The following is a 26,841-nucleotide window of genomic DNA, read 5'->3' on the forward strand; positions in this document are numbered from 1 at the left end:
TAAACAAGCAAGTGAATGCACAAACACATGCACATAAACAACACAAGAGTTTCTTTTTTTTAGCATTTAAACTTGTTCATGAATGAGAATGTTTTGAGGTCGAGATTGAGTTGTACGTCAAACGTTTTTTTTAAATGCAAAATCGTAAACAGCTACAAAACTAAATAAACACTGCTACAAAAACTAATGTATCAAAATAAATTATCGTTTTTCTCACGATGTCAAGCAAAATATTTTACAGTAAATGGGGTATATCGATACATCTCGACAAGACTTCAATGAGGTCTGCGATGCCTAAAATATGCACCTTTTTCCAAATAAATAATTTCCCAGAAAACAAAACATACCCCTGTAGATGGACAAAAATTGCCTTTGAGGCTCAAACCCGAGGGAAGAAGTAGCAGCCCACCAATGCTATCCGCGTCTCAAACTGCTTTTCATCCACAAACGTTGACTTGTCAGACCGTCCGTACGAACACTAATCCAAACAATCAGTGTGTGTGACAGAGGCAAAGCTCAAGTGAATGAACTATTGTCAGCCACTGTCTTAGGACTCTGCTCAGAGCCTCTAAACACCGCAGGACCCCTGAACAGCAAATAAATGATAAGCGTGTTCGGGAAACTAAATACAAGAGTGTGCGAGTGGCAAATTAACAAATGGGGAAAAACACCACAAAAACTAAAACAAAAACTTGTACTTTTTACTCAATCTATTGTAACTAAATTTAAGCCAAATCTTTAGTCACAAACAACTGACCCTGTCTGTGAAATCCAGGGTAAAGTCTTATAATCTTTTTATGAGATAATGAGCATCAAAGTTTAAATTCAGCCATTAATGAACTACGATTTCAATCTTCACATTAATTTGCTCATTCGACATTCAATACATCAAGGTTATATTTTCACAGAATGTTCTATTCGTTATATAAGATAATTTTAGTGAATCACAAAATATGACTTCAGCTGGGTTTTCAGAGACGGAGTCACAATTAATCCATAAGAAATCAAACAAAATTGATCAAAAAGTTGTATACACTATTTAATATAAGAATACAGTATTAACTGTGAAATTGTGGTGAAAGTTACAGCTATCGTGGTACATTTTGGTAAAGGTAATACAACCCACAGAAGCCTATTTCTATGAATAATTGCAGAATAATTTGGCTGAAGCTCTGAGCAAAACGCTTTTCACTGACATGAACACTTTAACAGCTTATGAACATCTGTCACCTAAAGCAAGCACACTGTCGAAAATGCTGGAAATTCTCACAAATGTAGGAAATGTGAGAAATGGCGCAATGACATTCACATTCTTGCATTTATCACTTGGACTTTTACATCCCTAAGAAAGAACTTATATTTAGTTCAGTCACACTATCATCTCCAAAAAATATGATTATCAAATATCTGTTTATGTTGACATTTTGCTTCCAGCTTTATTGACTATAGTCACCACAAAGTTCATACTTTTAAAACTATTGTGTCTGCCTTGCATTCTCCCCCACAAGATTATCCAAAGATACAGCAATGAACCCTCGCAAGAATTTCCTCTTTTCCGAGGGATTGTGTGTAACATTAGCTAACAAAGCATGTGCAGAACAACACCTCAAAGCACCACCAGAAAAAGGACATAATCCAGGCACATGTGGCATACTACTTTCAATAGAGCAACATATATTATCTCACAAACTATTTAGGATGGATTATGTGCAAACTGGGACAGTGAGAGAGACAGGAAGGATTGAGTATATATAGAGAGAGAAATGACAGAAGTGCTACTCACTGGCTGTGGGGTGGGTTTGGGCTCTGTGGACTTCACATGCAGATGTGTCATCATGGCTTGGAGACGCTCTTTGTCTTTTGTTAACTTTAATGAGGAAATAGAGGGAAAAAGAAAAATGATTAAGACATTCTTACATTTTCATTTGAAATGATGTCAATAAAGTAACAAACAGCCTTCTAACCGAGGCAAATCCACAACATTTATCCTTTTATTACAGATGCTTATTTACCAAAACATGCCCTTGAACTTTAGCCGTAATACCCATGACACACTCTATTTAAAACTCCTTTTAACAAAAGAACAAACAAGCCCTCATTCACGGTCGCTTCAGTAAAACTGTATCTACACCTGAACATCAGAGGACCATGATCTTTTCCTCAACTCTTTGTCTCTCTCTCACCGCTTTACCGCATTAAAGAACCAAACAAACTCCACTTTAAAGTTTAAAGACTTTATTGGCATTGTGACAAGCTTTACATAAAAGGCTAATTTTATTTGTAGCGTTGAGCATTTGAATAGGGTATAAATGGCAGATGAACGTGCGGATTAAGAGCTGAATCATTCCGCTTTGATGCCTGGGCTGAACTTTCCCAGCATGCCGAGTATTCGAGGTGTTGTGCATTAATCACTACTCTTCTTACACTCTTTTGAGGCTTTACTTGTATTTATGTTCTGTATAACTTATCTTTTGTATCTGTTCAGATTAAGAAGGACAGGATATTATGCGAAGAGGAAGAAACAGACTTGGATTGGACTGGATTTTAACTGAAATGGCCCATATGAGCATGACAGCTCCGGAACGTGCTAACGCTCTCACACAAACTGTCTCCCTTTCCCTCATAAAAACAAAATCCATCTCTATGACCGCTATCCAAAGAGTATTTATTATGAAAAATGTGTATTTCCAGGCAATGCAACGCAGCCAACAACATTAGTTGATCAATTCATTGAAAAGGCTCTAGAAAAACTCTCACCATTGTTACCGCCTGGCTTTTTCACAAAGTGTTTTATTGTGGTGCCAAATAGTTAAAAGTCATAAACGACTTTAAAACCCAGTAAAATTGGAAATGTAATTATCTTGTGGAGTTAGCCTCGGGGCACTCCATATATCTTTGCCTGGCTGTCATGCGTACATAACACATTTTTAATGACTGGTTACTCACAAATGTACAAAATAATTTCATTTTTATCCCTCCCTCCTCTATCTCTCAGCTACTTGAGCGAGCGAGGCAGAGAGAGATGGTGCGAGAAGTGGCGAAGAAGCCTGAATAGGAGATGAACGAGAAATGATGAGAAATTAGATGTTACCTGCAGTTCCAGCTGCTGAACTACTTGCATCTGTACCCGACACTGCGCCGTGCTCCTGTCATCCAGAGCATGTTCATTATTCAGGTGTCTACACAGAGAGCGCGAGAGAGAGAGAGAGAGAGAGAGAGAGAGAGAGAGAGCAGCCTTCATTTTAGCATCGTATTTTATAGCCGTCTATTAAACATTTGATAAAACTTTCATGGTAAAATATTGAATTACATTATCTGCACATTCTGCAGGGCACTCGTTTATTTCTCCATATTGGAAAAGTGAAAATGGCCCGAGATACACGCATGCTAAAATGACAAAGTAAATAAAGCCGTGTCCACACATCCAAAATATCGAATTCCCCAAACACAAATGAAGAGTGCTCTAACAAGATCGCTGCATTACTGGAAATAGAAGTACTCTTTAAATAACTCATGCATAATGGATGAAGTGGCGTATGTATGCAAACCTAAAGAAAGTAAGTTGAACAGATGGGAGAAGTGATTTGGCAAACTCAGGTAAAAAATAAGGTATTATAAATCGTCCGATGTGCTTTCAAAATGAAATTCTTTCTTATTTTTGGTGGCTTCTCCATTTAATTATGTCATCCGGATTAGGGGAACTCGGGACGAAAGCGCAAAGGACAACAAGGAGAAAGAGATTGAATATGTCATAAACTTGAATTATGAATATAATTATGGGTGATTATTTTACGCCGCCAAGAATCGCTCCCCTTTTTTCTCTCCCGCGCGTTTATAACTAATCTAAATAAGTAGCCGGGCCTCGGCAAAGCAGGCCAAGCTTTCCTTTTTATACCTCTTTTGCGGTGATTTATATAAAATGGTGGAGATAAGGCTCACGAGTGAAGGAAATATGATTGGAGGATTTTTATCAGCGCTCGCATGAATTATAGCTGGAAAATGCTTATGCAGGGGCATTTCATTAATCATTTAATCATAATCCGGGCAGGATGTTTGAACTGATTTCACAAATACCCTTTCATTTCGCTACTTCATTATGCCTGCTAATGGATCCAATATATTATATATATCATAAATTATATCGCATCTTCTCTGACCCTGTAGTTCGCTGTCACCAGGAATGGAACGGAAAGGAGGAATAGCGTTTTCGGCATGCTCGTCTACTTCAATGTACGGTGACTGTCTCCCGCCGCAAATCAAAGTCGTACCCGTACCTGAGCGGGGCCAGAGACAAGAGGAGCCAGAAGTGATGTTGATGGCCTAATAAATTCAACCGAATGGCGTGACATGACGGCAGTCGCGACATTAATAAGAATAAAGACAACATACGAGTGCAGTACAGATACATTTGGCGCAAACAGGACATCGACGACGTGGGATGCGGAGCACTCGAGCTTGAAAGGGAAATGATCCAAACATACGTGGAAACGCAGTCTGTTTTTCTTCAAAGTGACCATATAAAAATCCTTGTTTTTGTGTTGACACGGCGTGAATTACTATTTTAAGATACTCAGAATTGATCGCTAACACAAGGATTAAGGAGGTGACGATAAATATTCACCTTGTTTAAAATCCCAACGTGTTTGTTTTGAGTTTCAACATTAATCTACACAAAACAACTTGCGTTTGATGTCAGCAAAGGTTGAAAGGGATCATGTAAACATTTCAAAACAACCTCCCACCTGCGCAAAAGATAAAATAGCTAGGTATTAAGGCCGTCTCGACGAATGCGGCTGGACGTGATGTGCTTTGGAATTCTTGGTTCACGGCACCTTGCGATCTCCCGCTTTTCATCCTTTGTTAGAGTGGACGTTTCTTTTTTCTCCTTTCTGTCTAATGACATGTAGAGTCACAGTGCATAATTAATAGGAAATGAAATATTCAAATGGCCCTTAATGCAGCCTCTCAGAGGAGCGTCTGGACAGGACGGGGAATGGCAGAATTGACGTCGGGAAAGACTATGAGCGTTGGCATGTGTCACTTTTTGGACTTCAAACGAAGGCTTGTTTTAAAAGCTTTCTGGCAGGATGACAGCGCCTAATGTAAATGGCCACAATAAAACAAGTTAAATAGACATTCGTTAAACAGTCAGCATTTTACACCACATTGAGGCTAGCCGTCCTTAAGTCCTTAAGCATTTTAATGATGCTGTACGAGGATTGTGCCTTGGAGGCCTTTCTAGCGCAACAACGTCTTCATTGTTTATTACCAAACATTCAAAGACACCTGCATAGTTAAATATTCATCCTCTCCTGGTTTTTGCCAATTTTGCAAAAATTTGCATTATCAATAGGTTTATTTACGTATACTGCTTGTCTTTGATGGGTAAACATAAAGGTTCCAGGATGGGATTGCATGTACAGCAAACACAATGCAACAGGCATGTTTGTCAAAGTTAACAATTCACAAAAAAACTAGTTCTAAGACTAATACTGTATGTTCTGTAATCAAACAAAGCGACTTTAAATAAACAAAAAACAAATACGACAAGACATTGAAAACTATATAAACCTGTGCTCCACCCTTCCTACACTACTGGAAAAACACGTATCACATTAACCACCCCTTCCCTTTTATTTATTGAAACGGTTATCATCCAGTGTGACAAGGTATGCAATGTTTTCTTTTAAAGACACAATAAATATCCGCATGGTTTAAAACAACACCACCGCACGTCACCGGTTGTTGATGTTGGCTCGGGCAAAGGAGATGGACGTGACGCTACCGCGCATCTCACATCGCCCAGAGCGCCCGTCTCTCGCAAGCTACCCAGAAAACCCATCATCCCGCTAATTTTCTTCCTTTTATTCTGTTTGTGATTTTTCGGGCCGTCGGATGCACATGTGGAAATGTTTAGCGCATGGACGGTTAACACCTTGAGCGTGCCAGCTGAACTCTCACCCAGCCTCGCTTTTACAAAGCCGGCTTTGTGGAGCGTCTCCAAATGTTTTCTCAACATGTTCCAAGCAGTTTAGGGCAGGCAAGAAAAGTAAACAAGATGTTGCCATGATAAAAACACTTGTATAAACATCGCAGAGTGTTCTCGGGCTCTTTTTAAAGAAAGCACTTCTCTCCCTCCCTCACTCTCTCTTTTGCAGCTCTGAAATGCTAATTTCTCTTATTTCAATAAGCAATGATGAATCACGGCTTTGGCAGACGGAAAAAAGGCAATGAAGTGAAGCAAAATTCAAAAACATTCTGTTACACTGATCTGCGGTTTATTCTCCGGCGCTGTTTAGACACTCGGTTGATCTCGCTCCAGAGTGGCAAACCTACTTTCTACGCTCCCAGCAGACAGAACCAATGCGTGTCTTTATGTCTTTCTCTGCAGGTAAACACAGATCCGAGGTAGATTATGTTATTATCTGCTAAGTGATCTGCAAAAGTGTTTACAGTGGCTGGGCCGGTTTCAAAAACGGCTTCAAATAAACCACCCGGAGAGCCCGCTCCCTGAAACGCGAGCAACCATGGGTGCGTTGAGAGGAGGAAAACACAGTACTGTGTAACGGGGCAGGAGCGTAGCTGTGGTTCTGATCTCCTTGTTCGTTTTTCTCACTTTCTCTGGTTGTGGGTCCCCATGTCGGCTTGTTTTGGTTTAAACGTGGGATAATGGAACAATGTCATATATTGTTTGGAGTTCGACTAATCCAGCCTGACATACACTCACACAGTGGGGATTGAGTAAGACCAGGTCTTCTTCAGAGGGGATTAGGATGTATGTGGTGTAAACTGTGCACCTTGAGCCTGATGTTTGATTCGGCTGTTATTTAGCCTGTGTGTGTTGGCCGCGGTACAGTCGACTTCAAAAGCAAGAAAGACTTGATTCACTAAAGCTGCTGGTAGAAACAATTTAGAGTTGTGGTGTAGCGGTTAGCATATCACATTGATGCATTTATTTAATACATAAAAATGCATTCATCCAAAGTGACATAGAGGCCATCCACACGTAGACACGTTTAGCTGTTTTGTATAGTATCAACATTTCAAATTCGACACTTTATTTTAAACCGGGTCTCAGAGTGAATAAATCTGAAAACGGCACCAAAACCGGAGACAAAAGGACATTGTAAGATCTAGAGGCTGACAAGGGCCTACCCGCTGTACTGGGTATATGGGTCATCAAAGATAAACATCCCAACGTGTTTGTTTTGGGACAAAGTGTCAGGAATCTCCATGGGGACTACAGTTATCGCAGGCAGTACAGAATCCTGTGGAAAACCACACCACAGAGATCCCACCGCACACCAACAACAAGAGCCCAACCCACACTGAGAGAGCCCACCAGACGTCCACGTCAAAACCAAGCCCCCATGACAGGGAAGAAAATATCAAAAGAACCAGGAGGAGAGATTGGAAACAATGTGATGGAACAAACTGTAACTAGATTTGAATGGGTTGATCTTTACGAGAGCGCAGGTGTCGTGCATGCAAAATGTGGGTGGAAATCAAAAATCCCAAAGAAATGTGTTCAAAATTTGGAGTGGAAAGATAGTAGGATCCACAGGAATTGGAAGTGGAATTATAATTTATATTTAATCCTGAATGATCCCATGGATATTGTCTAATAGGAAATGAAAATCCAAAAGAAAAATCCAAAAGAAAATTGCAACATGAAGCACACATTTCTTACTTCAAAAACGAATGAAAATCGTCGAAGACCGCTTCACATCCTGGCCATTTGCAGACGCCGTGACCATAGAGGGGATGACTGTGGGAAGAATGATCATCCAACGTTGAACTGTAAAAAGAAACAGCAGACGTTACCTCCACATCCAGGCAGCATATATCCGAGATGTATATGCAAAATAATCACGCATCATTGGACTTTTATGAAAGAGACTAAAGAGCAATTAATCTCCATAATATCCCTTGATGCAAAATGAATGGCTCATCCACTAAAATCTGAAAACTAATAAAGAAACCTTCCCCCTTCACCAGACACAAACACAAAATTCATCACAACATTGTTGTTTTACTGACATCGCACTGACTCACACACAACTCCTGACCTCGACAGGAAGCGTGTGATCAGCGCGCTCTGCTTTCAGCATAGTTGGAGTTGTCAGCCTATCACAGCGTCCGAGCTGCGCAATGCGGACCAATCAATAGCCAATTATGGGCTTCCTCTGAAAAGCTTGGAGGAGAGCTTTGATCAGAGCTGCGCGAGGTTCAGCGATACGGCGTGTCCTTTTACTCTGACCGCTGAACCGTGACCCCTACGGTCCACCTGGAGCAACAAGTGCTTCCCACAACAGGAAGCTTCCAAATTCATCTGGCCTGTTTCTGCCAAGTGCAAACAACAAACACACTCCACCTGTTATCAATTTATCCATCTGCAAAGAGTTGTCGGCACAGGCTTCCATGCAAACAAGCGTCTAGCTTGCAAACACAACATTTAGAAGTGAAGATTCTAGGTTGGCATTGTGGGTTTCCCTTGAGTGATCTGTGGGTTTACTTTACGATCAAAATGAATTAAACTTTTAAGATTTTACTCCGTAAGCTTTAAATTTAACTGTATAACTCAAATAATTACAATACAAGACCCAGTCTCAATTCTAATGGGAGAATAATTCCTACATTAACAGTACAAGAAGTGTAAAAAATATATTATACTTTTTAAATGCATTAATAACTGGAACATAGGTATAAAGGTATAAATAAAAATGTAAATAAACAAAGCAAAAGGCAGTACAGGTAGAACTATAATTAATATTATTAAATTTCAAATTTAAATAAATAAATAAAATAAAAAATATATATACTATCTATTCATAAGATTATGTGAATATAAAACTTTGTATTACTTTATAGGAATATATTTAAGTATATATAATAAAAAAAGAAAAAGAAAATATTAGCAATAATTAGACTTATAATATACATGAACACATGTAATATAGGTATAACTGTAAATATAAAACATAAATAAACCAAAAAAGTATAAAAATGCACATACACTGTATATATGTAACACGCATGCACAAAAACACACATATATGTTTATAAGAGAAAACAAATAGAAAAGGGCACAAAGTAGAAAAGGAGTACAAAAATCGTTCTCTCCAAATATCCAATCTTATGTACATTACAAAATTATTTCTGTGAATGACAAGATTTTCCATTTTGGGTTAGCCATCCTTTAAAAAATATAAAAACAACAAACAGTACATCACAAGCACCCCAGCCTATGCATTTAAATCCTGCTCTTCAAATGCTAGCCTAAATGCTTTCCTGTGAGGTAGCACTACTCTGTCATATCATCTTTCATTACATTATGATCTAGGATCGTATTATCGTGGACTGAGCGAATAAGTATCATGGTTGCCAACATAAGAAAGAAGAAGAGGTCTGACGTCTGGAGAGCCAGACCTGAGCTCAGACAGGCCCAGAACACCATTACTCTCCCTAGCGTCTTCATGTGGGGAGACATCATCACAGAAACAGTCCTCCTCCAAGTCTACTGCTAAATCCCCAGACCCCCGACTCAATCCTCTACTGGATCCCCGACCCCACGCCTCCCTCCCAAACCCCTCAAAATGTTTTAATTATCATTTCCAGAGTTGAAGATCAATTAAAAGGAAGGTTAAGGGGCCCATTAGGGGGGAAATCAGATTATTTATCTCTTTAAAACAAATTGACTGGGTTTAAATCCCCCGTGCACAGCAATCCTGAAGGATTATGGGAGAGAAACTGGGACGACACGAGCAGGGCGACCCTGTTAAAAAAAATATACTTTTTTTAAGGTTCACACTAGAGGTAAAGACAAAACCTAAAGGTGGAATACGTTTTTAAATATATTTTACATATATTATTTATATTACTATACCGATGCTAAGGATTAAATTAATATTACTGAATAATATTAATTCACATAATGACTTTTAATTTTGAACATCAAACTGGTGATGTATCTTAACCTTTTCTATGAAATGAGCACAAATTTATTGCATTTTCCTGTCCTCTTTTGATTGACCGGATATATCCGTCTTGTACTAGCCATAAAGTCCCATTGAAGTCAGGTCAGCAAATGTCTTCCAACCCCTGACCTTACATCACCAGAGAAGTTCACGCAGGTTCACAAACCGCGTTTGTCCCTTATCTAGGTGCTGATGGGTCGGGTGGACGAACACGTCGAATGCTTTTATCATATTTGGGTGTGCACGCGGCGGTTGTCTCTGTGCTGGCACCAGTGGGAGCCGGTGGAGGATGCTAAAAGCAGATGAGCATCGCGTCTAAACATGTACGCGGTGATTGAGTTTCTCGCTCCTTCCTTTAAGACGGAAGTGAAAAGACAGTGAATGATGTCGGTGGATGCACTTAAGGTTTTAGTTGCAGGCGTCGCTGCGACTGGCCAGATTTTATATGACACATGAAACGGCCTGCGCGGTGCTTAAGACCCCGGCCGGTAACTAATCTGAGGGAGCCGGGGCAGAGCGAGTCCATCAGCGCGCAGCTGCCTGCATGTTTCGCAACGGGAAGGACTTGCTAAAACTGCATCAATTAAAAGTTCATTAACGTTTGTGTGAAAATGAGTCGATGATTTGTTTCGTTCAATTTAAATCTGTGGATTTCAATCTGCACGGATTAAAAATGTCATGGATTGATGTTATGCTTTCTCTGTGACCTTGTGTGGAATATGTGTTTGCTAATAAAATACACATACATTAAAATGAAAATTCTGTCATCGTTTATTCACCCTCTTTCAATTTCATACCTGTTTACATGACTTTGTTATGATGAACACAGAGAAAGATATTTGGAAGTTTCGGGACATCATTGACTACCGTAGTAAGAATTAAATATTAGTCAAAGGTGTAAAAAATTCTTCAAAATATCTCATTATGTGTACAATATTTTTTCCTACTATGGTAGTGGATGATGTCCCAGGACTAAAAATGCTGACATTCTTGAGTGGTTGAGTAAATGATGACAGATTTTTCACTTTTGGATGAACTATCCCTTCAATGCTACAGAGAAGCTCATTAAAGCTGGCAATGTCTCGCTATATTGCATTTGTATTTAATCAGAAATGACCCAGGAATGTATTTCTAAAACTCTTTAGCTGCCTGGATGCAAAAGAGAGAGAGGTGTGATCACCTGCTCTTGTTTTCTGACAGATCTAAGGCATATTCAGTCTGCAGAAAGCCTTCTTCACGGCACAGGAGCTAAACTGCGGTTGACGTCTTCTTTAATCTCTGACAGAGAGAGGGGCGGGCAGGGAAGCGCTGAGCTTTCCGACTTGTCTCCTTGAGTGTTTTAAACCAGATGTGGCACAAAAGGGTTGCGGTGTTGTGATGGAGGACTGGTTGTTTGTGCACTTTAGGGAAATGGGCAGATAGACTGTTACTCTTCAGAAAGCATGAGTGAGCATTTGAACGAGTTGCTCTGTTGCAAAACCTAGTGAGCTGCCTAACTATACAACATCTTCAGGTGTCATTCCCAACATGCTGCTGGTGGGAATGGGTTTACAAAAGCATCTCTCAATGGCAATGTCTAAAGCAGCATTAGTAAGTATCCTTCAAGGAGAAGCCAATCCCAAAATGCACTGCTACATGATTTACAACCTTCAAAATGAAGACCTAATTTAGATACAGTATACGTTGCCAGGATCTCCATTGGTTGCAATAGCCCCCATAAGACCCACCGTGTCAGTGACAACCCACCCTGCCTAAATAACCCAGCGGGGATGTTCAGCGCACCCGTCACAGACTCAATTCTGCCCTACACTGATAGAAACTGCAGATACAATTGTGAACCCTCCCTTCACCTTCGGCAAGAGCTTGTTTTGCAGCACTAAACGTGTTTTCGTTCGCATCGCTTTCATAATGACACGTTGGTTTTGATCAGCCAAATCTGAGTCAGATGTGGAGAGAGAGAGAGAGAGAGACAAACAAATGAGCTCAGAGTGCCTGGAGGCTTCTTACAAGCAGTTCAAAGATCAGACTTGAGCACATGAAAACAAGTTAACGTGTTATAAACTAAATTAAAATCTTCCTTAAAGACACAGCGACACAATACTTCCTCCAAATAACTCTTCAAGTGTCAGGGGTTTAAAAACATTGTTTAGCAAAGCTGCGGTGCAACGCATAAGTGTTGCATAAAACCAAATGAATACAAAAAAAAATTGTTTACGCAAGTTTTGAAAGGAATTGTATCCAGTCGCTCTGAAGGAAATTCTGCACTTCTATTACAATTTGATTTGTAAAAAATAATGATTTTGTGTAGCTTTTGATTTAATACAAAGCTTTGTAGTATCTAATTGTAATTGTAATTGTACAATAAATACCAAATATAGTCAAATTAAAGGTCCAGTGTTTAATTTTTGGGAGGATCTATAGATAGAAATGCAATATAATATACATCACTGTCTTCAAAGGTGTATAAAGACCTTACATAATAAACCGTTTTTATTTCCTTAGAATGAGCTATTTCTATCTACATACACCGCGGGTCCCCTTACATTGAATTCACCATTTTGTTTCAAACAGTAACCCTAAATGTACAAACTGCCCTACAGAGCACGCTTCGTAAATACGTTATCTCCTTTGGCAAAGAAGTGAAAATGTGACGACATCTTGGATCCGTGTCAGCCACCGTAGTGCTTCGAAAGGGAGGTTGAAGTGAGTCTTTGGTTGCATACCGCTAGATTCAACCGCTAGATGCTGCAAAATTTCATACACTTGATCTTTAAAGAAAAGTAAAACGAAAACTATTTGGTTGATATGCTGTGAGGACTACAAGTGCAATAACGCAACAACAGAGGTGCTTCCTAACAAAGGAAGTGATTTTCTTTCTATTACAGTAATCTAACCATTCTAACAATGCCATTCTCTCAGGTGCTTGACTGGAATTCCCCAATGTACAGGACTAAGCAGACAGCCTCCAGGTCCTTAATGAACATGGCGTGGTACTTAGAAGCGATAAATTAATATTAATTTGCAGAAAATGCCCTATGGGTACCTGTCCATCACCCTGGCTTCTCTTAAAATGATTTCCACCCTCACCGGGACAATAGGAGAGCTTGTTTGGTTTACACAGTGATGTCAGGAAAAAAACGAATGCCTAGAAATATTTTGTTGCGCGGGTCTGCAGCCCACAATAAACACACAGAATAACCTCAATGTTTCTCACAGAGTTGACTCAACAACGTTGTTTAACTTTGCCAGTCTGTCACCAAAAGTCAGCGATTATAAATTCAGTCATTCCCACCAAATTCTCCCAAGACCAAACTATCTGATCTGTGCCATTCACACATCTCAGTTATTTTTACATTTATATCAGCATCAACAAACTTTTATGAAAAACATCCAAACTCGTCACGATAATAGTGGGCCATGGTCTTACCTCTCTCTCTTGAGCGTGTGGCTGCCGTACTGGCCGTTGGTGGATCCATGCTGGTTGATGTTTTTAAGAGGGACGGGGGAATGCGACGACAGGTCCAGACCCCGGTGGCCGTTATTGGTGATGCTGTTCTCCTCCTTCACGTGGCAGTTTGTAACCTCCTTCCACAGCTGCTGTAGTTCAGCTGGAATCATGCCTGCCACAAACAAATTGGATAATTAAATCAATTAACGGCTAATCTGGTTCTACTCGTGGCATAATTAAATAAAAAACAAGGGCTCAGTAAACAAAAGAGGGGCATTAATTATTCCACTACAGGCTGATATGAGCCGCCTGCCCTCTCCCTCTCTCTCTCATTCCCTGCATGCTTTGTGAAGCGTGTTTGTGTACAAAAATTCTCTGGCATTCACGCACATTTCATGCTTGAAGTAAATAATTAACATACAGACAGGGCATGAAATCTGAATAATCACCATTATTCCTCTGACAAGAAGTCAGACAGTTCTTTCTCACACACAAACACAAGCCCACAAAAACATCCCTCCCTATGCAAGAGACAACGAGGGAGAAAACGAAAGAACGAACAAGCCCCTAGGGTAATACTCTCGAAAGCGTGTTAATGTGCAAAATGCTTAAAGTTTTGCCCCGCCTCCAATTGACACAGACGACTTAAACCTCATTTAACAAGTCGAGCGCAATGCCGCTCGTACATCCTTTGGAAAAAGAGAAGATAAGTGAGAAGAAAAATCGCTTGAAGACAAGATGTTGCCTCGATTCGGTGACAGATACACGAACACTTACTACACCCTTAGAAGCGCACACACATACATAAGTGTTTCATGTTTCGTCGGCTGACGTTACATTTTTGCGCTAGCAGGCTGGGAATTACAAAAGAAAACATTAAAATTGGCCTTGAATGTGCAGCACGTGGAGTATTGTTTTCTTATGGGCTATTGTATAAGAAATCCACGAATGAACCAATCAACGTAATCCCATTTTTTCGCTATTAAGTCGATTCTCATTTGAAAATTGGAAAAAGAGAAAATCGTAACCTACAGCTTAAATCTTTCAAGTGTACAAAGTATTGATTCATCCTAGTGCTGCGAAAGTTTTTCATATGTTCTGCGAAATTAACAGAAAGGGGCTTTTGGGTGGTAGTAAGGATCAATCGCTTAACATCACAATTACGATTTCAAAATGAGCAAAACCAATTTTAGTTCCGATTACGTTCATCCTTCTTGTTTTCACCCCCCCCTCATTTTCTAATTCTCTCTATCCTTTCCCTTCGTAATAATTTTCTTTACAGATACCAGAAGTGGCCTCTTTCAAGTGCTCCGCCGTAATGCGTTTGCATGAGTTTCGCTCAGTTTTAATTTATTCCTGTTGTGGCAAAATAACGGGTGAGGTGAAGATCTCAATACGATCAGCAGAAAATATTTTTAATTTGATAAGCTACTAAAGATTTTAATTATGCCAGTAATGGAGAACAGTAAGCTAATGAGGCGGCTAAGACTCCAGAGAGACAGACAAAGAGACGGAGACTAAAAACTGTGAAATGAGTCTGGTAGGACTGCCATAAATTCACACCATATCGTTTGCATATAAAGAGCCTATGAAAATTATTGCAGGACGAATCAATAACCTTCCCACATGCCAAGTAGCATCTTTTGCTTTCTTGGGCATGTCGTGAGTTTTTTTGCGCCTTTTAATGTCCTCATGTACATACGTTCACGTAACGTTATAAAACCCAAGTCTAAATTCCGACGATGGCATCTGAAGGAGAGCTGAAGGTATCGACTGGCTTGTTTTCTTTTTGTCTTTGCAGTTGTCATTGCGAGGAAAAGTTGTCTGTACGGTTTCGAGATAGAAGGTCACGGCGCTGGTGATTGTTTTGGGTTTGGACATGGAGGGGAACAATCATTTTCCCCCACTTGGAGCACAGTGACAGCGTGCGATGTATTTTTAGCCGATGTGCTTGACAGGGCGGCCCATTCTCCCTCAATTACCCAGAAGTCCAGGTGACCCCGACACCACTGTTTACTGAAACGAATCCAAGCTGGAGGGGGTGGGGTTGGGGGAGGTGGGCTGTGTGTGGGACGAAGCTGTCTTGTTGTGTCTGACACCTCCCATAAACCCTTCCCTCTACCTCTCCATTTCTTCTTGTACCTCAACCCCGTCCTTTCCGTATTTATGCATCTGTCTTTCACCTCACCCCACCTTCAACCAATAAACCAAAAATTACATCTCTAACATTTTCTCCATACGTCACATTACAACCAACCGTACGAACCTTGCTGCATTATCGTCATTTTGTGGCGGATGATGGATGCCACGCTTCGCAGGTAGCGCACGACATTTAAACACTTCTTTGTCTTTAAATCTGTCTTGTAAACTCCAGATCGCTTTAACGCCCCCAAAGTCATTTTTCAGTGGCGCACCTCTTCTCATTAAAAGCCAAAGATACACACTCGTGCTTCTAAAAAATGGATGTCACTGAAACGTTTGACTGATCGCCAGCGAAGCAACTCAATTTTTACCGCAGCAGGTAATGCCGACGCCCAGACAGGGGCCTGAACTCCCTTTTCAACCTTTTCCCGTCCTTGTACCCCCAGTACCCTGGTGACCATGTTTGAGCAAGCGGAAAGTTGATTTAAGGTTCACAACCACATTAGTTGTGGCCCATCAGCAGTCGATAAAAAATAGCGCCGCGCGCTGGGGCCACGGAAACCAGCGGCCGTGTCTCTTTCAATAGGGCCGCCACAACTGCATACTGACAGTACTATTAGTTTATTTCTCTGTGAGGCAGAGATCTTCTCTTTCTCTTGTAAAAGAGGTTATGATCGCTGGGGCCTTTGATATGCAGCCCTAAGGCCTTAAACATGTTCCTCCCTAATGCTACAGAAGCTATTAAACAGTGCCGCACTGCCAACCAATCAATCACTGCCAGAGAAGCCGGACGAGAGGCCGAAGTCCCCTGATGGGCCCGGGTGCATGCCGCACTTCATGCCTGGTCACATTTGCTGCTTTCATATTAGGCGCAAATTTGTCTTGTCGGTGTCCTGTGGCCCTTGACTGGACAACTTAACTAATGTGCGGCCGGGGATGAGACTGAACTACGGGGATGCTAGGGATCATAATGTGTGTATAAGGGCACGGATTCAGATGAGACCGGGCTAATAGTGTGGAAGACTAGAGACACACACACATCTGGCAGCCACACCGGTGTAGATCGCAAACTTAGACTGTGTGCTCAACAGCAAAATGCAGGTGCAACGATTGTGCTTAGTTTATCCCAAAATAAAATTTGTCCTCAATGATTCACCTTTATGTCATTTAAAACCTATATGGGATTTCTGTGGAATACACAAGAAAATACTTGAGAAATGTCACAGTGGTTTGGTTAGTTAATTGGAGCCGATGTTGTTTGGTTAGCAACATTCTTCAAATGATCTTCTTTTGTGTTCTGTAGAAAAAAGAAATTAGGGTCCATCTATCTGACCCTAGCCCAGCCCCAGGGCAACGTGGGTATTTGGAGTGGCTCAGGTTTGCGTCTCCACGGCTGATCAAACAATAACAAAACCGAACAACTATCCCATATTAATCTGTACTGCATGTTATTATACGCACACTGATAAACACTTATTTTCTCCCCCCGGACCCCTTTTATATATTTATCTCCTCTAACACATTTCTATAATTGATAGCAGGCTGTTTTATCCCTTTCCAAAACTTTAAACATTACCGCCAAAAAACGATCGACCCGCAAGAGAGATCCAGGCCTGCTTTTCGAAACCTGACTCACAAAACGACACATTGTTTTGATAGAAGTCTCATACGAGCCAGAGAGCTCGCTTGCATACTCGTAAACAGCTTTTTCAATCGTGTAGAAAACGACTGGACGTGCATGTACGTTAAGCACCAAGCCGTGATGTTAAAAGATTTTATTCAAACATCAAAGTCAAAGTGTCTAATAAATAAGCCAATTTCTGCCTGTTTCCCTGACCGAGTAATCTTCTTTAGTAGCCTGCCCGAGCGCATAATCACCACACACACACACACACACACTGAGGTAACATAAGTTATCCCGCCAATGCTAACAACTCGGCTAACTACTGAATATTGTAGATTACATCTTGCGAATGGAAAACTGGTTTGCTGAAGCATGAAAGAATGAAGTGGAGTGTGAAAGAAAAAAGGTCATCAATAACTTTTAACAGTGAAGCAGAAAATGTGGAGGACACACACACACTGTGACAAGTGCTTTAACTGCAATCTTAACAACCAGCGAGATTTAAGTGAACATTACAGTCTTTAAGGTTAACCATCAGATTTATTTCATGATTTCAGACTTGAACTACACTAACCAGTTTCAAGCTAGCTATCCGTCACTAACAAATACACTTTTATTTATTTTCATATCTAATCTGTTCTGACCCATCTCATTGCGTTTAGCAGCTTCTCATTCGCTGATATTTTTTATAAAAAATTGTCCTTCAAAGACATCTCATAGACGCCCATCTATCTGACCCTAGCCCAGCCCCAGGTCAACGTGGGTATTTGGAGTGGCTCAGGTTTGCGTCTCCACGGCTGATCAAACAATAACAAAACCGAACAAACACAGTTTGTATTTGCGAGCTACCCGAGAACCCCTCCCCACCCTTTATTTGGTCTTATCTTGTTATGGCCTTGTTTGTTTTAGCCGAAGAGAATACAGTCAGCTTTAAAAAAAACTCAAAAACTAACCGGTATGAATGCGTTCTTTGTTATTCTGTAGCTGCTCCTTCAGTAAATATGACAAAAGAAAATAAAGCAATACACTTTCTGGAAAAACACCTTTTGACTCACTGCCTTCTTGTGAAATGATTAATCGTTGACTAGATTAGTGGGTAGAGGTTAGAAAACAATGGCGCATGTATGTTTACGGGTTGATGAAGGCTCGATGTGAGATAACAGAGATGAGACGGATACAAATGTATAAACGGCGAACGGATGAAGAAATGGAAACACAAGATGGTCCAGTTTACAATGTACAATGTTAACCTCTCAAAGTAACAAAATATTTGTCATATTTGACAGGCTTTGACTTGTTGTTTCAAGAGAACAAGAGAATGGGATAAAACACTTCTGGTAAAATAAGCTTTTAGCCTTCTGGGTTCAAATTCACAATTCACATAAAACACTGAGTTCATAGAAAGAATCCTAAATGAAACAACATCAAAAAGCCAAAATACGATTTAATCATATCTTTATTGATCTCTGTGTGATCAGGTGCATTAGGGGACGGAGCATATGGACTCACCCTGAGTAAGGGAGTGAAGGGGCAGAGTCTGGTTAGGCTGAATGGACAGCAGACCTTGCCTTTGCAGACTCAGAAGATGCTGCTGCTGCAGCTGCTGAACCTGGAGGAGCTGCTGCTGAAAGGCCAGCTGCTGCGCAGACACCTGCTGAGAAAGAGACGTAGAGAGAGAGAATGAAAAAGAGAGTGTGAGAGAGAACGAGAGAGAGACATTTATCAGCTGCACACCTTCAGAAACCAACCATTGTTTTTTCTTTTCCATTTCTCACACTGTCTATAACGTCATGGTTAAAGTCTATTTTTATATTTTGTATCATTTATATGTTATTTTATTGTTTTCCTATTTTAATACCAAATTATTGTTAGTTATTGAGATATAGTAAATTTCGTTCTCACTACTTTTTTTGTATAATCCTGCTTTAACTAAACACAACCATGGCAACACAAATCATTTAAACGGATAGTTCACCCAAAAATACAAGTTGTTCCAAACCTGGACATTGGTCTCGTTGAAAAATATTTTTGGAAGAATGTTTATAATCCAAACAGTTCTGGGGCACTATTGACTATATAGTAAGAAGTCAATGGTAGTCAATGGTGCCCCAGAACTTCCCAACATCCTTTAAAATAGACATTTCTATAGGTTTGAAACAACTTGCAGGTTGCTTTTTGGTGAACTATTACTCTAAATTAAGTAAAAATGTTGAGAGAGAAAGACAGAATAGAGACAAGAGGGAGAATCAAAGAAACACTGAAAGAGAGAAAGTATGAGAGTGTAAAAGAGAATGAGAGGTCCACACTCACAAACAATCATGTCATCACATTCGCAAACATACTGCTTCGCTCACGGTTGATAAAAACGCACAAACAAACACGTGCAGACACGTCGGTTCCCACATTCCCATCTCTCCTTAATTAACGAGGAGTCTGGGAGGCTTGTGACAAATAATGAAACGTTGTTAATCATTCCTAATAAGAGCCACAGGATTTTAATTATGGCCATTCATAACTGTGCATAAACAACTTGTGACTGAAGGAATATTCAGCAGCTTTTAAACGCAGAGCCACAGAAGTCAAACGCTCACTTCCTCTATATAAGAACACTTGAGCACAAGAGAAAGCTTTGATGGAGCGACTGACGTGTGGGCTTAAAGGTTAAGGGTGTAATTTTTCTGGTGAACACTTCACCTTTAAGACTCATTTAGGGAGGGGTGTACAGGTTAGGTCAGTCCAGCTGCAATCCGTACATTTTCCTCTCTATTGCCATCTTTGTTCGAAACATAAAATTGAGTGTTACTTAGTTATCTGTACGTGATGGAGGTTCAGCACGAAAAAGAAAAGAAAGATTGTAAGAAAAAAGGAAACAAGTAAAAGGGAACGAGAGGGTGTTGAAAGACAGAAGAGGAGGGAAGCGGTCCGGGCGAGCTGAACGATAAATAAGAGGAAATTATCTAACATCCACGATCGGCCCCCTCAGTCAAAACAAAACGGGCGATGTTATGGAAAAACGGTGGCTATTGAACCCTCTCGCTGACCCCTTTCAACGCTAACGCCGTTGTTTATGACCTCCTCCGTGCATTATGACGTCTCCGTGACAACAGCTAAACGTCTTATTTAATCACAAGAAGGTTCCTCTGAAGGAGGGTCGCGCGGTGTGTGCGTGTTTGTCGGAGCATTAAAGCGCAAACGTGGGCTTTGCCAAGCTGTGTACCGCACCCTCTTCCCAAACACAGGATGCTTAACTTTGTGTTTACTTCTCCAAACAAAAAGCGCACAAAAAAGGCCCAGAAGCACAACCGCGGACAGGTCAACCTTTAGACCCACAACAGAGCTGAAAAATCCTGATAAAGTGCTCTCTCCCCTCCACTCTCGCTTTATCTTTTGTCTTTCATGGTCCACCCATCCTCATCTGCCCGTCAATGGTCTTTTGCTTTTTTTTGAAAGCCGCCCATATCCGCCCCCACTACCCATAATTCCCCTTCTACACGGACAGCATGAGGCTTCAGTTGTACAAATAATTAAATGAATTGTTAATAGCCGGAGCGTGGAGCTGTTGTTGCACATGAGACTGTTGCATAGAGGAATTGTGGCGCTAACATGTAGAAATAAGTTCGAGTGTGGTCTGCGTCATTTCCTAATCCCATTCTCCCGTTTCTTCTAGCAATACTGTGACAAATGTTTGTAGATATTATTTAGAAAATGTTATGTTAATAAACAATTTGACTGTTTGGATGCTTGACTGAATCTGCATCTTAGTTTTAAGAGATTTGTGCCCATGTTGCATTATTTGTGAGGTGTATATGCGCGATGACGTCTAACGTCCCCGCCAAAGGAAGTAGTCACTGTTAGCAACCGCCGTTTTTAAGACACAATAAGGCTTTAAAAAATAACAAGCGGGTTATAATGGGTGTATAAACAGTTTTATGTTATGGAATAAAACAAATATTTAAGTTTTGTTTACCACAGTCCTTATTTCGGCTGATATACCAAAAACCCATTAAAAAAAAACCATAGACTTTGAAGCGATGGAACCGGAAGTCCTAAAATACTAACTCGCTTCTGGGGTTTGCACACAAAAATACGTCATCTCTGACCTATTGGGGACAATTTCTAAGTTAAAATAAAACAATATTCACATTGCATTTAACTTTCTTAACATCACACATTTCCAACAGAAACTAGACTAGACATCAGACAGGGTAGGTGTCATATTTTATTTATCACAAATAAAAATGATGATGTGACAGTACGTTCAATAGGCCGCACTGTCTTAGGGTCTTATGTCAAGTCAAATTTTTACGAGACACATTTTACAGATTTTTTCCAAGGATGTATTCACAGTATAGCATCAACTGAACGACTGACAAGGTAACACAGCAACACCCCAAAAATTATATTTGAAAATAATGTAGGACAGAACTTGATTTAAACCCGAAAAAAGCGCTGCAATTTTTTACGTTAACATTGTTCCCACTTAAATAACGTTGGTTGCATCAGCAGAAAAGTTATCAGCTATTGCATATCAGTGAAAGGTTTTTTTCAATACAAAACGGAACTGAAGAATAATTCATAATTTACTTTTATGAAAAAAAGGCTATTTTTATGTCAGGTTGTATTTAATTGTTGGTGACAAAACATAATTTCTATTGAAGTGCTCTGTGACATGGGGTCCGGATCACTTGAGCTTTTCCTCTGCTCACAGGCATTAACCTTACGCCGTCCTGGCACAGCAAACAAGAGGTTAAGTCGAAGTGGCACACGAAAGAGACGAGAACAGAGCGGATGACAACGTGATCGAAGCCTTTATTGCCTCGCCTCCACTCCAAAGTTAAAAATCTTTGAAAACCTAAGAAATTTTGTTGTCTTTTAAATAAAAGAGGCACAAAGCCGCAGCAGGGGGTTATTGTCTGACCCCCGTGGGGGGAGTTGCTGCTACGATTCGCATTCCGTCTTTTGATGGCTGCGCGAGAACGCCGAAGGAGGGGGAGAGGGAAAGCGAGTGAGAAAAACACGGGCAGACGGAAGACAGCCTCTCGAGAGCTGCATCAGATTCCTGTGATCACACATAATACTCTTTAAAACGGTGTATTTATTCCTCTGTTCGTCTCATCCTATTCAGCTGATCAACTGTTTCTTCCTTTGACGGAGAAGCCCTCCCTTTTTCAACCCCCTGTTCTCGAGTCCCTTTCCTTCATCTGTCCTTCCGACACAGGAGAGAGTGACAGCCTCTGTCAAAAGCGAGAAAAGCGCTGCCGTCGCATTGATTTATGGAGGCATCGCACCACAACTTGTCCAAACTGAAGCCCCCAGTTCATTAATTAGGGAGCTGGGGGACTTTGAAGTGAGCGTTGTGTGTGCGCGTGTGTGTGTTTTATAACGTTCGGCTTAATTTATACGTTCTCGCTCTCTCTACCGTAACAGAACGAAGCTCTCGGTGGGGAAGTTAAAAAGTGAAACACTGATGGTCTTTGAACTGCTTTTGACCGAGCAATAATCGCTTCTTTTGTCCGAAGTGTCGCCTTATACGAATTTCATTAGAGCAGGAAGAAAAACGCCTGGTTGTACAACTTTAAAAATGAAGTTAGAAGCAGGGAAGGCAGTAGAGTCCTTTATATACACTACAAGATATGCTGCTGTATTTATGGCAAAGGGAAAACCATCACTGTGTCATATCGCGCCTGGTTAAGACCCCGTCTCAAGACACACAAGAGCAGGAAGTGACTCGCTTAACTTTAACCACTGTCAAAACTCTAAATGAGATACACACAGGTTCTGCGATGTTGTAGCTTTGGTGGGAAACAGCTGCTCTTGGGTGTCAGTGTTTGTGTTAAGTGATGCAGTCAGCATACCTCTTTGTTATGGAGCTTGGTGCCATGCTGCTGTTGGATGAGCTGAAGGTGAAGCTGTTCTTGCTGTTTCTTGTAGAACTCCTGAAGTTGCTGCTGCAAAGACATGGGGTTATAAATTAAAGCGACTGCGACTTGTATTTTTATTGCATTTAAAGTTATGTGAAATAGTATGGCATCCAAAAAAAATATTTAGTATTATGTGACTATGTCTACCCTAAGTGAGCTCAGGAATTAAAAATATCATATCATAAAAGAGTCAACATTCTTTAGTCAACCTGTAAATGAGTTATACCGCAAATGGAAAATTGTCATTTTGACTTTCTCCGACAAAGGTCACATTTGCAAAAATGTACAGGTGATGATCTGTATACACCACGCAGAATGTTTGGAATTTGAGTAGTATGTTTGAGTAATGTGTCACGGGTTTCTTGCGAAAACCCACACAAACTTTCACATGAAAATCTCGTAATACACGTGTGACAGATTTAGGTTGCTTGATCTATATGTTGTTTAACAGCTGAATATAAGACTGCATTCTATGCACTGTAATTTAAAATAGAAGTATGTTAGGTTATCTTTGTGCTATATTTAAATGACTTAAAAGTGAAAATTGACACAAAAATGAGAATTCTGTCATTTACTCACTATATTGTAATGACTTTTTCCGCAGAACGAAAAAGAAGATATTTTGAACCGAGTTGGTAAACGAAAAACATTGGCTCCGATTGACTTCCATTGTATGGACACAAAACCAAAGTAAGTGAATGGGGATGCAGTTGCTGCAGAATTGTCATTCTGAGTGAACTATCCCTTTAAATATCTCTTATTAATTTCTGGGCTTTAGTGAGAATCTATAAATAACTTCCCTGCAAAACCTCCAAAGCACACTATCAGTCAAATGTTATGGGGTTGCCTTCAACGTTTCCCGTTATCCTAAAAACCTTTTGATTTGAAGGTCTAAGCTTAAATGTTTGAATTTAGTTTTAAGGAAAAATAATTGGGTTGTGCAAACAAATTAATTTATTTCGTTAAAAAAAAATATCTATGTTAAAGTGTTTTAAAATGGACTGAATAATGAAGAAAAAGCAGCCAATAAGAGCCCTGCCTATATGTGAAGTCATTCAATATTATTTAAAAATATCTTAAGTTAAGACTTTAAGTAACTGGTTGATAATATCCAACGTTTTGGAAAGAGTGCCTACATTTTAGGTCTCGCTTTACTTCTGTTTTAGTCACAACATAGTTTCCATTGTTAAATTTGTTTTATTTCACATTTTTAATAAGTTCATTATTACTTAAAAATGTGTCAAAACAAAAAAGAAACAGGAGTGCCCCAAAACTTTAAACTGGTAGTGTACGTAAACCTGAATTCTAGATGGTTGTTTGCTAACAAATGAATCAAAATGTGTCAAACTCAGCGTTCCATATGTCACAATGTTTGTCCAAGTAACAATCCGAGACATTTGCACATCAAGACAGATGTGAATTACCTGCTGTAACATCAGTGCTTGTTGTTGCTGCAGTAACAGCTGGAGCTGCTGGGGGCTCAAAACCTGGTGTTGGAGGATCTGCTGCATCTGTTGAGGAGTTATGACCTGTGGTGTCATCATAGCAATAGAAACTGGGACCTGCACACAAAACCACAAAAGAAGCAAAAATGCATGAGTACAACAGCAAAGTAAAAGACAATTCCACGAAACTTTCCCTTCAAAAAGGAGAGTTAAGCGTGAATGATGCGCACACTATCGCGGGCCTGTCTCAAAGTCCTGATCTGTTTCTAAATCATCACCTGAGGAGCTTTTGAAACCAGTGATAAAACAAGCAACAAGCCAAGGCTGTTTGACTGATGGGAGATTGACGGGACCAAAAAAAACCACAATCGCACTCAAACAACTGTAGACTGTCAATGTTCGGTTCCCGTCATCAAACACGCCACTCTAGCGACAAGGCCGCCGGCCATTATACTGGAGTGCTGTCCGTGTTTTGCTTGTGACTGAATACGTTTTATATTTTCATACATTTATGATTGTTTTCGCCACTCTTCATCTGGGAGAAGCAGGCTGTCCCTGGAATACTTCAATAAAATGGGTTTTTGGTGTGTACATAAACTTAGTTGTATTTCAATTACCATGAATTAACTGCACCGAAGAATGCACAAATTCTCCTCAATAAAAAAAAACTAAAAAGATTTGTTAAATAGTACGTAACTACGGAGAACACAATGTAAAATAGGTAAGAGTATTACGCCTAGAAACTAAAATAATGTGTGATGTCATTGAGAGGGTCTTGAAGAGCTGCTAACAGGGGTCTTTAATTGAATAAAGGCTTTGTGCGTATACATGTATAAGAGTGAGTGTTTGTGTACTGCGAGTATTTCTCTATGATACACATTGCCATTAAAATCTCTTCTTTGTGACATTGGGTAGCAAACAATGGCTGTGCTGAACGTGATAGTGGCGTACTTTTGCAACTGTTAACATATCCCAAGCGAGCGCATGTGATCGCAGATGTACGCCTCACATCTGCTCATGATTGGCCAGACGTTAGGACGACAGTCTCTCTTCACCAAGGTTACACCAATTGCGTCTCCGAGTCAAAACCACTGACACGTGTTTGAATTTGTCACGGCCTGATGGATGTAATTGAGGATGGAATGGGTTCCCTTTGTAAGGGGGCGAGGTTAGCTTCCAGATGAACTCCGCCCAATTTAGACTCGACATACCGTGTATATAACCGTGTATGTTATGCTGTAAACACAGTGTCATGGCCAAGGCTGAACACAAATGCATGCTCATTAACGCACCACCACTACGTCTTAATACGCGGCCCATTTTTCACCTGGCTCAGCGCGCCATTTGCATAGGCAGCGCCCCTTGATTTCTTCATTTCACAGTCATTATCCACTCATGTCCTTATTTCTCAGCGCCACTAATTTTGACGAACTATTCTGAAGGTCAGAGTCAGCGAGTGGGTGGTGGAACACAACACCATCAAAAACACTCAGACCATCATTTATACTTGGAAAATCAAATGGATTTGCCATTTTGGATATTGGTAGTAATTATGAGATTTTTTTAATACATTTTTCTTGAAGGAGGAACTTGAAAGAAGACAGAATTTTCATTAATCAACTCTAAAGAATACTCAAGTTAATTATTTTGTCCTTATCATATGATAGTTTTGTAACAAGGAAGATGATTACAACAAACAGCCAAACATTTAACTTACCCATCAACTTCAAGGCAAATCTCAATGCCAATTAAAACCTTCAGTTCCACACCTTACAGACACACCGACACCAGCTTCACACCCTCCTGTCTCACATTAACGTGTGTGTATCCACTTCTACAAAACCTCAGCTCTAGTGGAAAGGCTATTACAGCTCACATTTTACTGCCCATTACCACTGAGGTCATTAGTGAAGAGAGGGATGGGCCTTCTCTTAACCTATTGATCATTGTAACTACTAGCATTTAATCCGCTGGTGAATGAGCTGGAATCTCTTTAAGACGGACCGCCGCAGAGCAGAACCACTTCAGCTGAAAAATATCATCCTGGCCACTATATCAGCAGCACTTAAGAAGAGTGAGGGATCCCGGCGCTTACCGTCGGGCACGGCTCCCTCTACTCCTCTGGCTGTAATTGTGCATGTGTGCGAAATAGAATTATTATTATGAATTGCGGTAAACGGCCGTATGGCTGATAAGAGGTGAGGGGAGAGAACAAATACATATTTCAGGCCGTGACGATGAAAACGCATTGAGGTAAGGCAGATATCTGGCTAAACAAGATAGG

At 40.4% G+C, this 26,841-nt stretch overlaps 1 protein-coding gene across 12 annotated transcripts in view; it reads right to left on the minus strand.

Moving 5' to 3' along the window:
* Positions 1 to 26,841, minus strand: part of foxp1b (forkhead box P1b) — a 158,560-nt gene that overhangs the window by 14,014 nt on the left and 117,705 nt on the right. For 9 of the 12 annotated variants that reach the window (XM_056751472.1, XM_056751461.1, XM_056751462.1 and 6 more), the window contains 7 exons: positions 24,537 to 24,674; positions 23,047 to 23,139; positions 18,701 to 18,845; positions 13,405 to 13,597; positions 7,691 to 7,798; positions 3,092 to 3,179; positions 1,784 to 1,867 (listed from right to left, as the gene is read on the minus strand). In XM_056751472.1, coding sequence (XP_056607450.1) covers positions 1,784 to 1,867; positions 3,092 to 3,179; positions 7,691 to 7,798; positions 13,405 to 13,597; positions 18,701 to 18,845; positions 23,047 to 23,139; positions 24,537 to 24,674 — 849 coding nt within the window. The remainder of the gene's footprint in view (positions 1 to 1,783; positions 1,868 to 3,091; positions 3,180 to 7,690; positions 7,799 to 13,404; positions 13,598 to 18,700; positions 18,846 to 23,046; positions 23,140 to 24,536; positions 24,675 to 26,841) is intronic. The other 3 variants (XM_056751471.1, XM_056751470.1, XM_056751469.1) reach the window with 3 other exon arrangements.

This window comes from Triplophysa dalaica, chromosome 6 (assembly GCF_015846415.1).
Source record: "Triplophysa dalaica isolate WHDGS20190420 chromosome 6, ASM1584641v1, whole genome shotgun sequence".
NCBI classification, from domain to species: domain Eukaryota; kingdom Metazoa; phylum Chordata; class Actinopteri; order Cypriniformes; family Nemacheilidae; genus Triplophysa; species Triplophysa dalaica.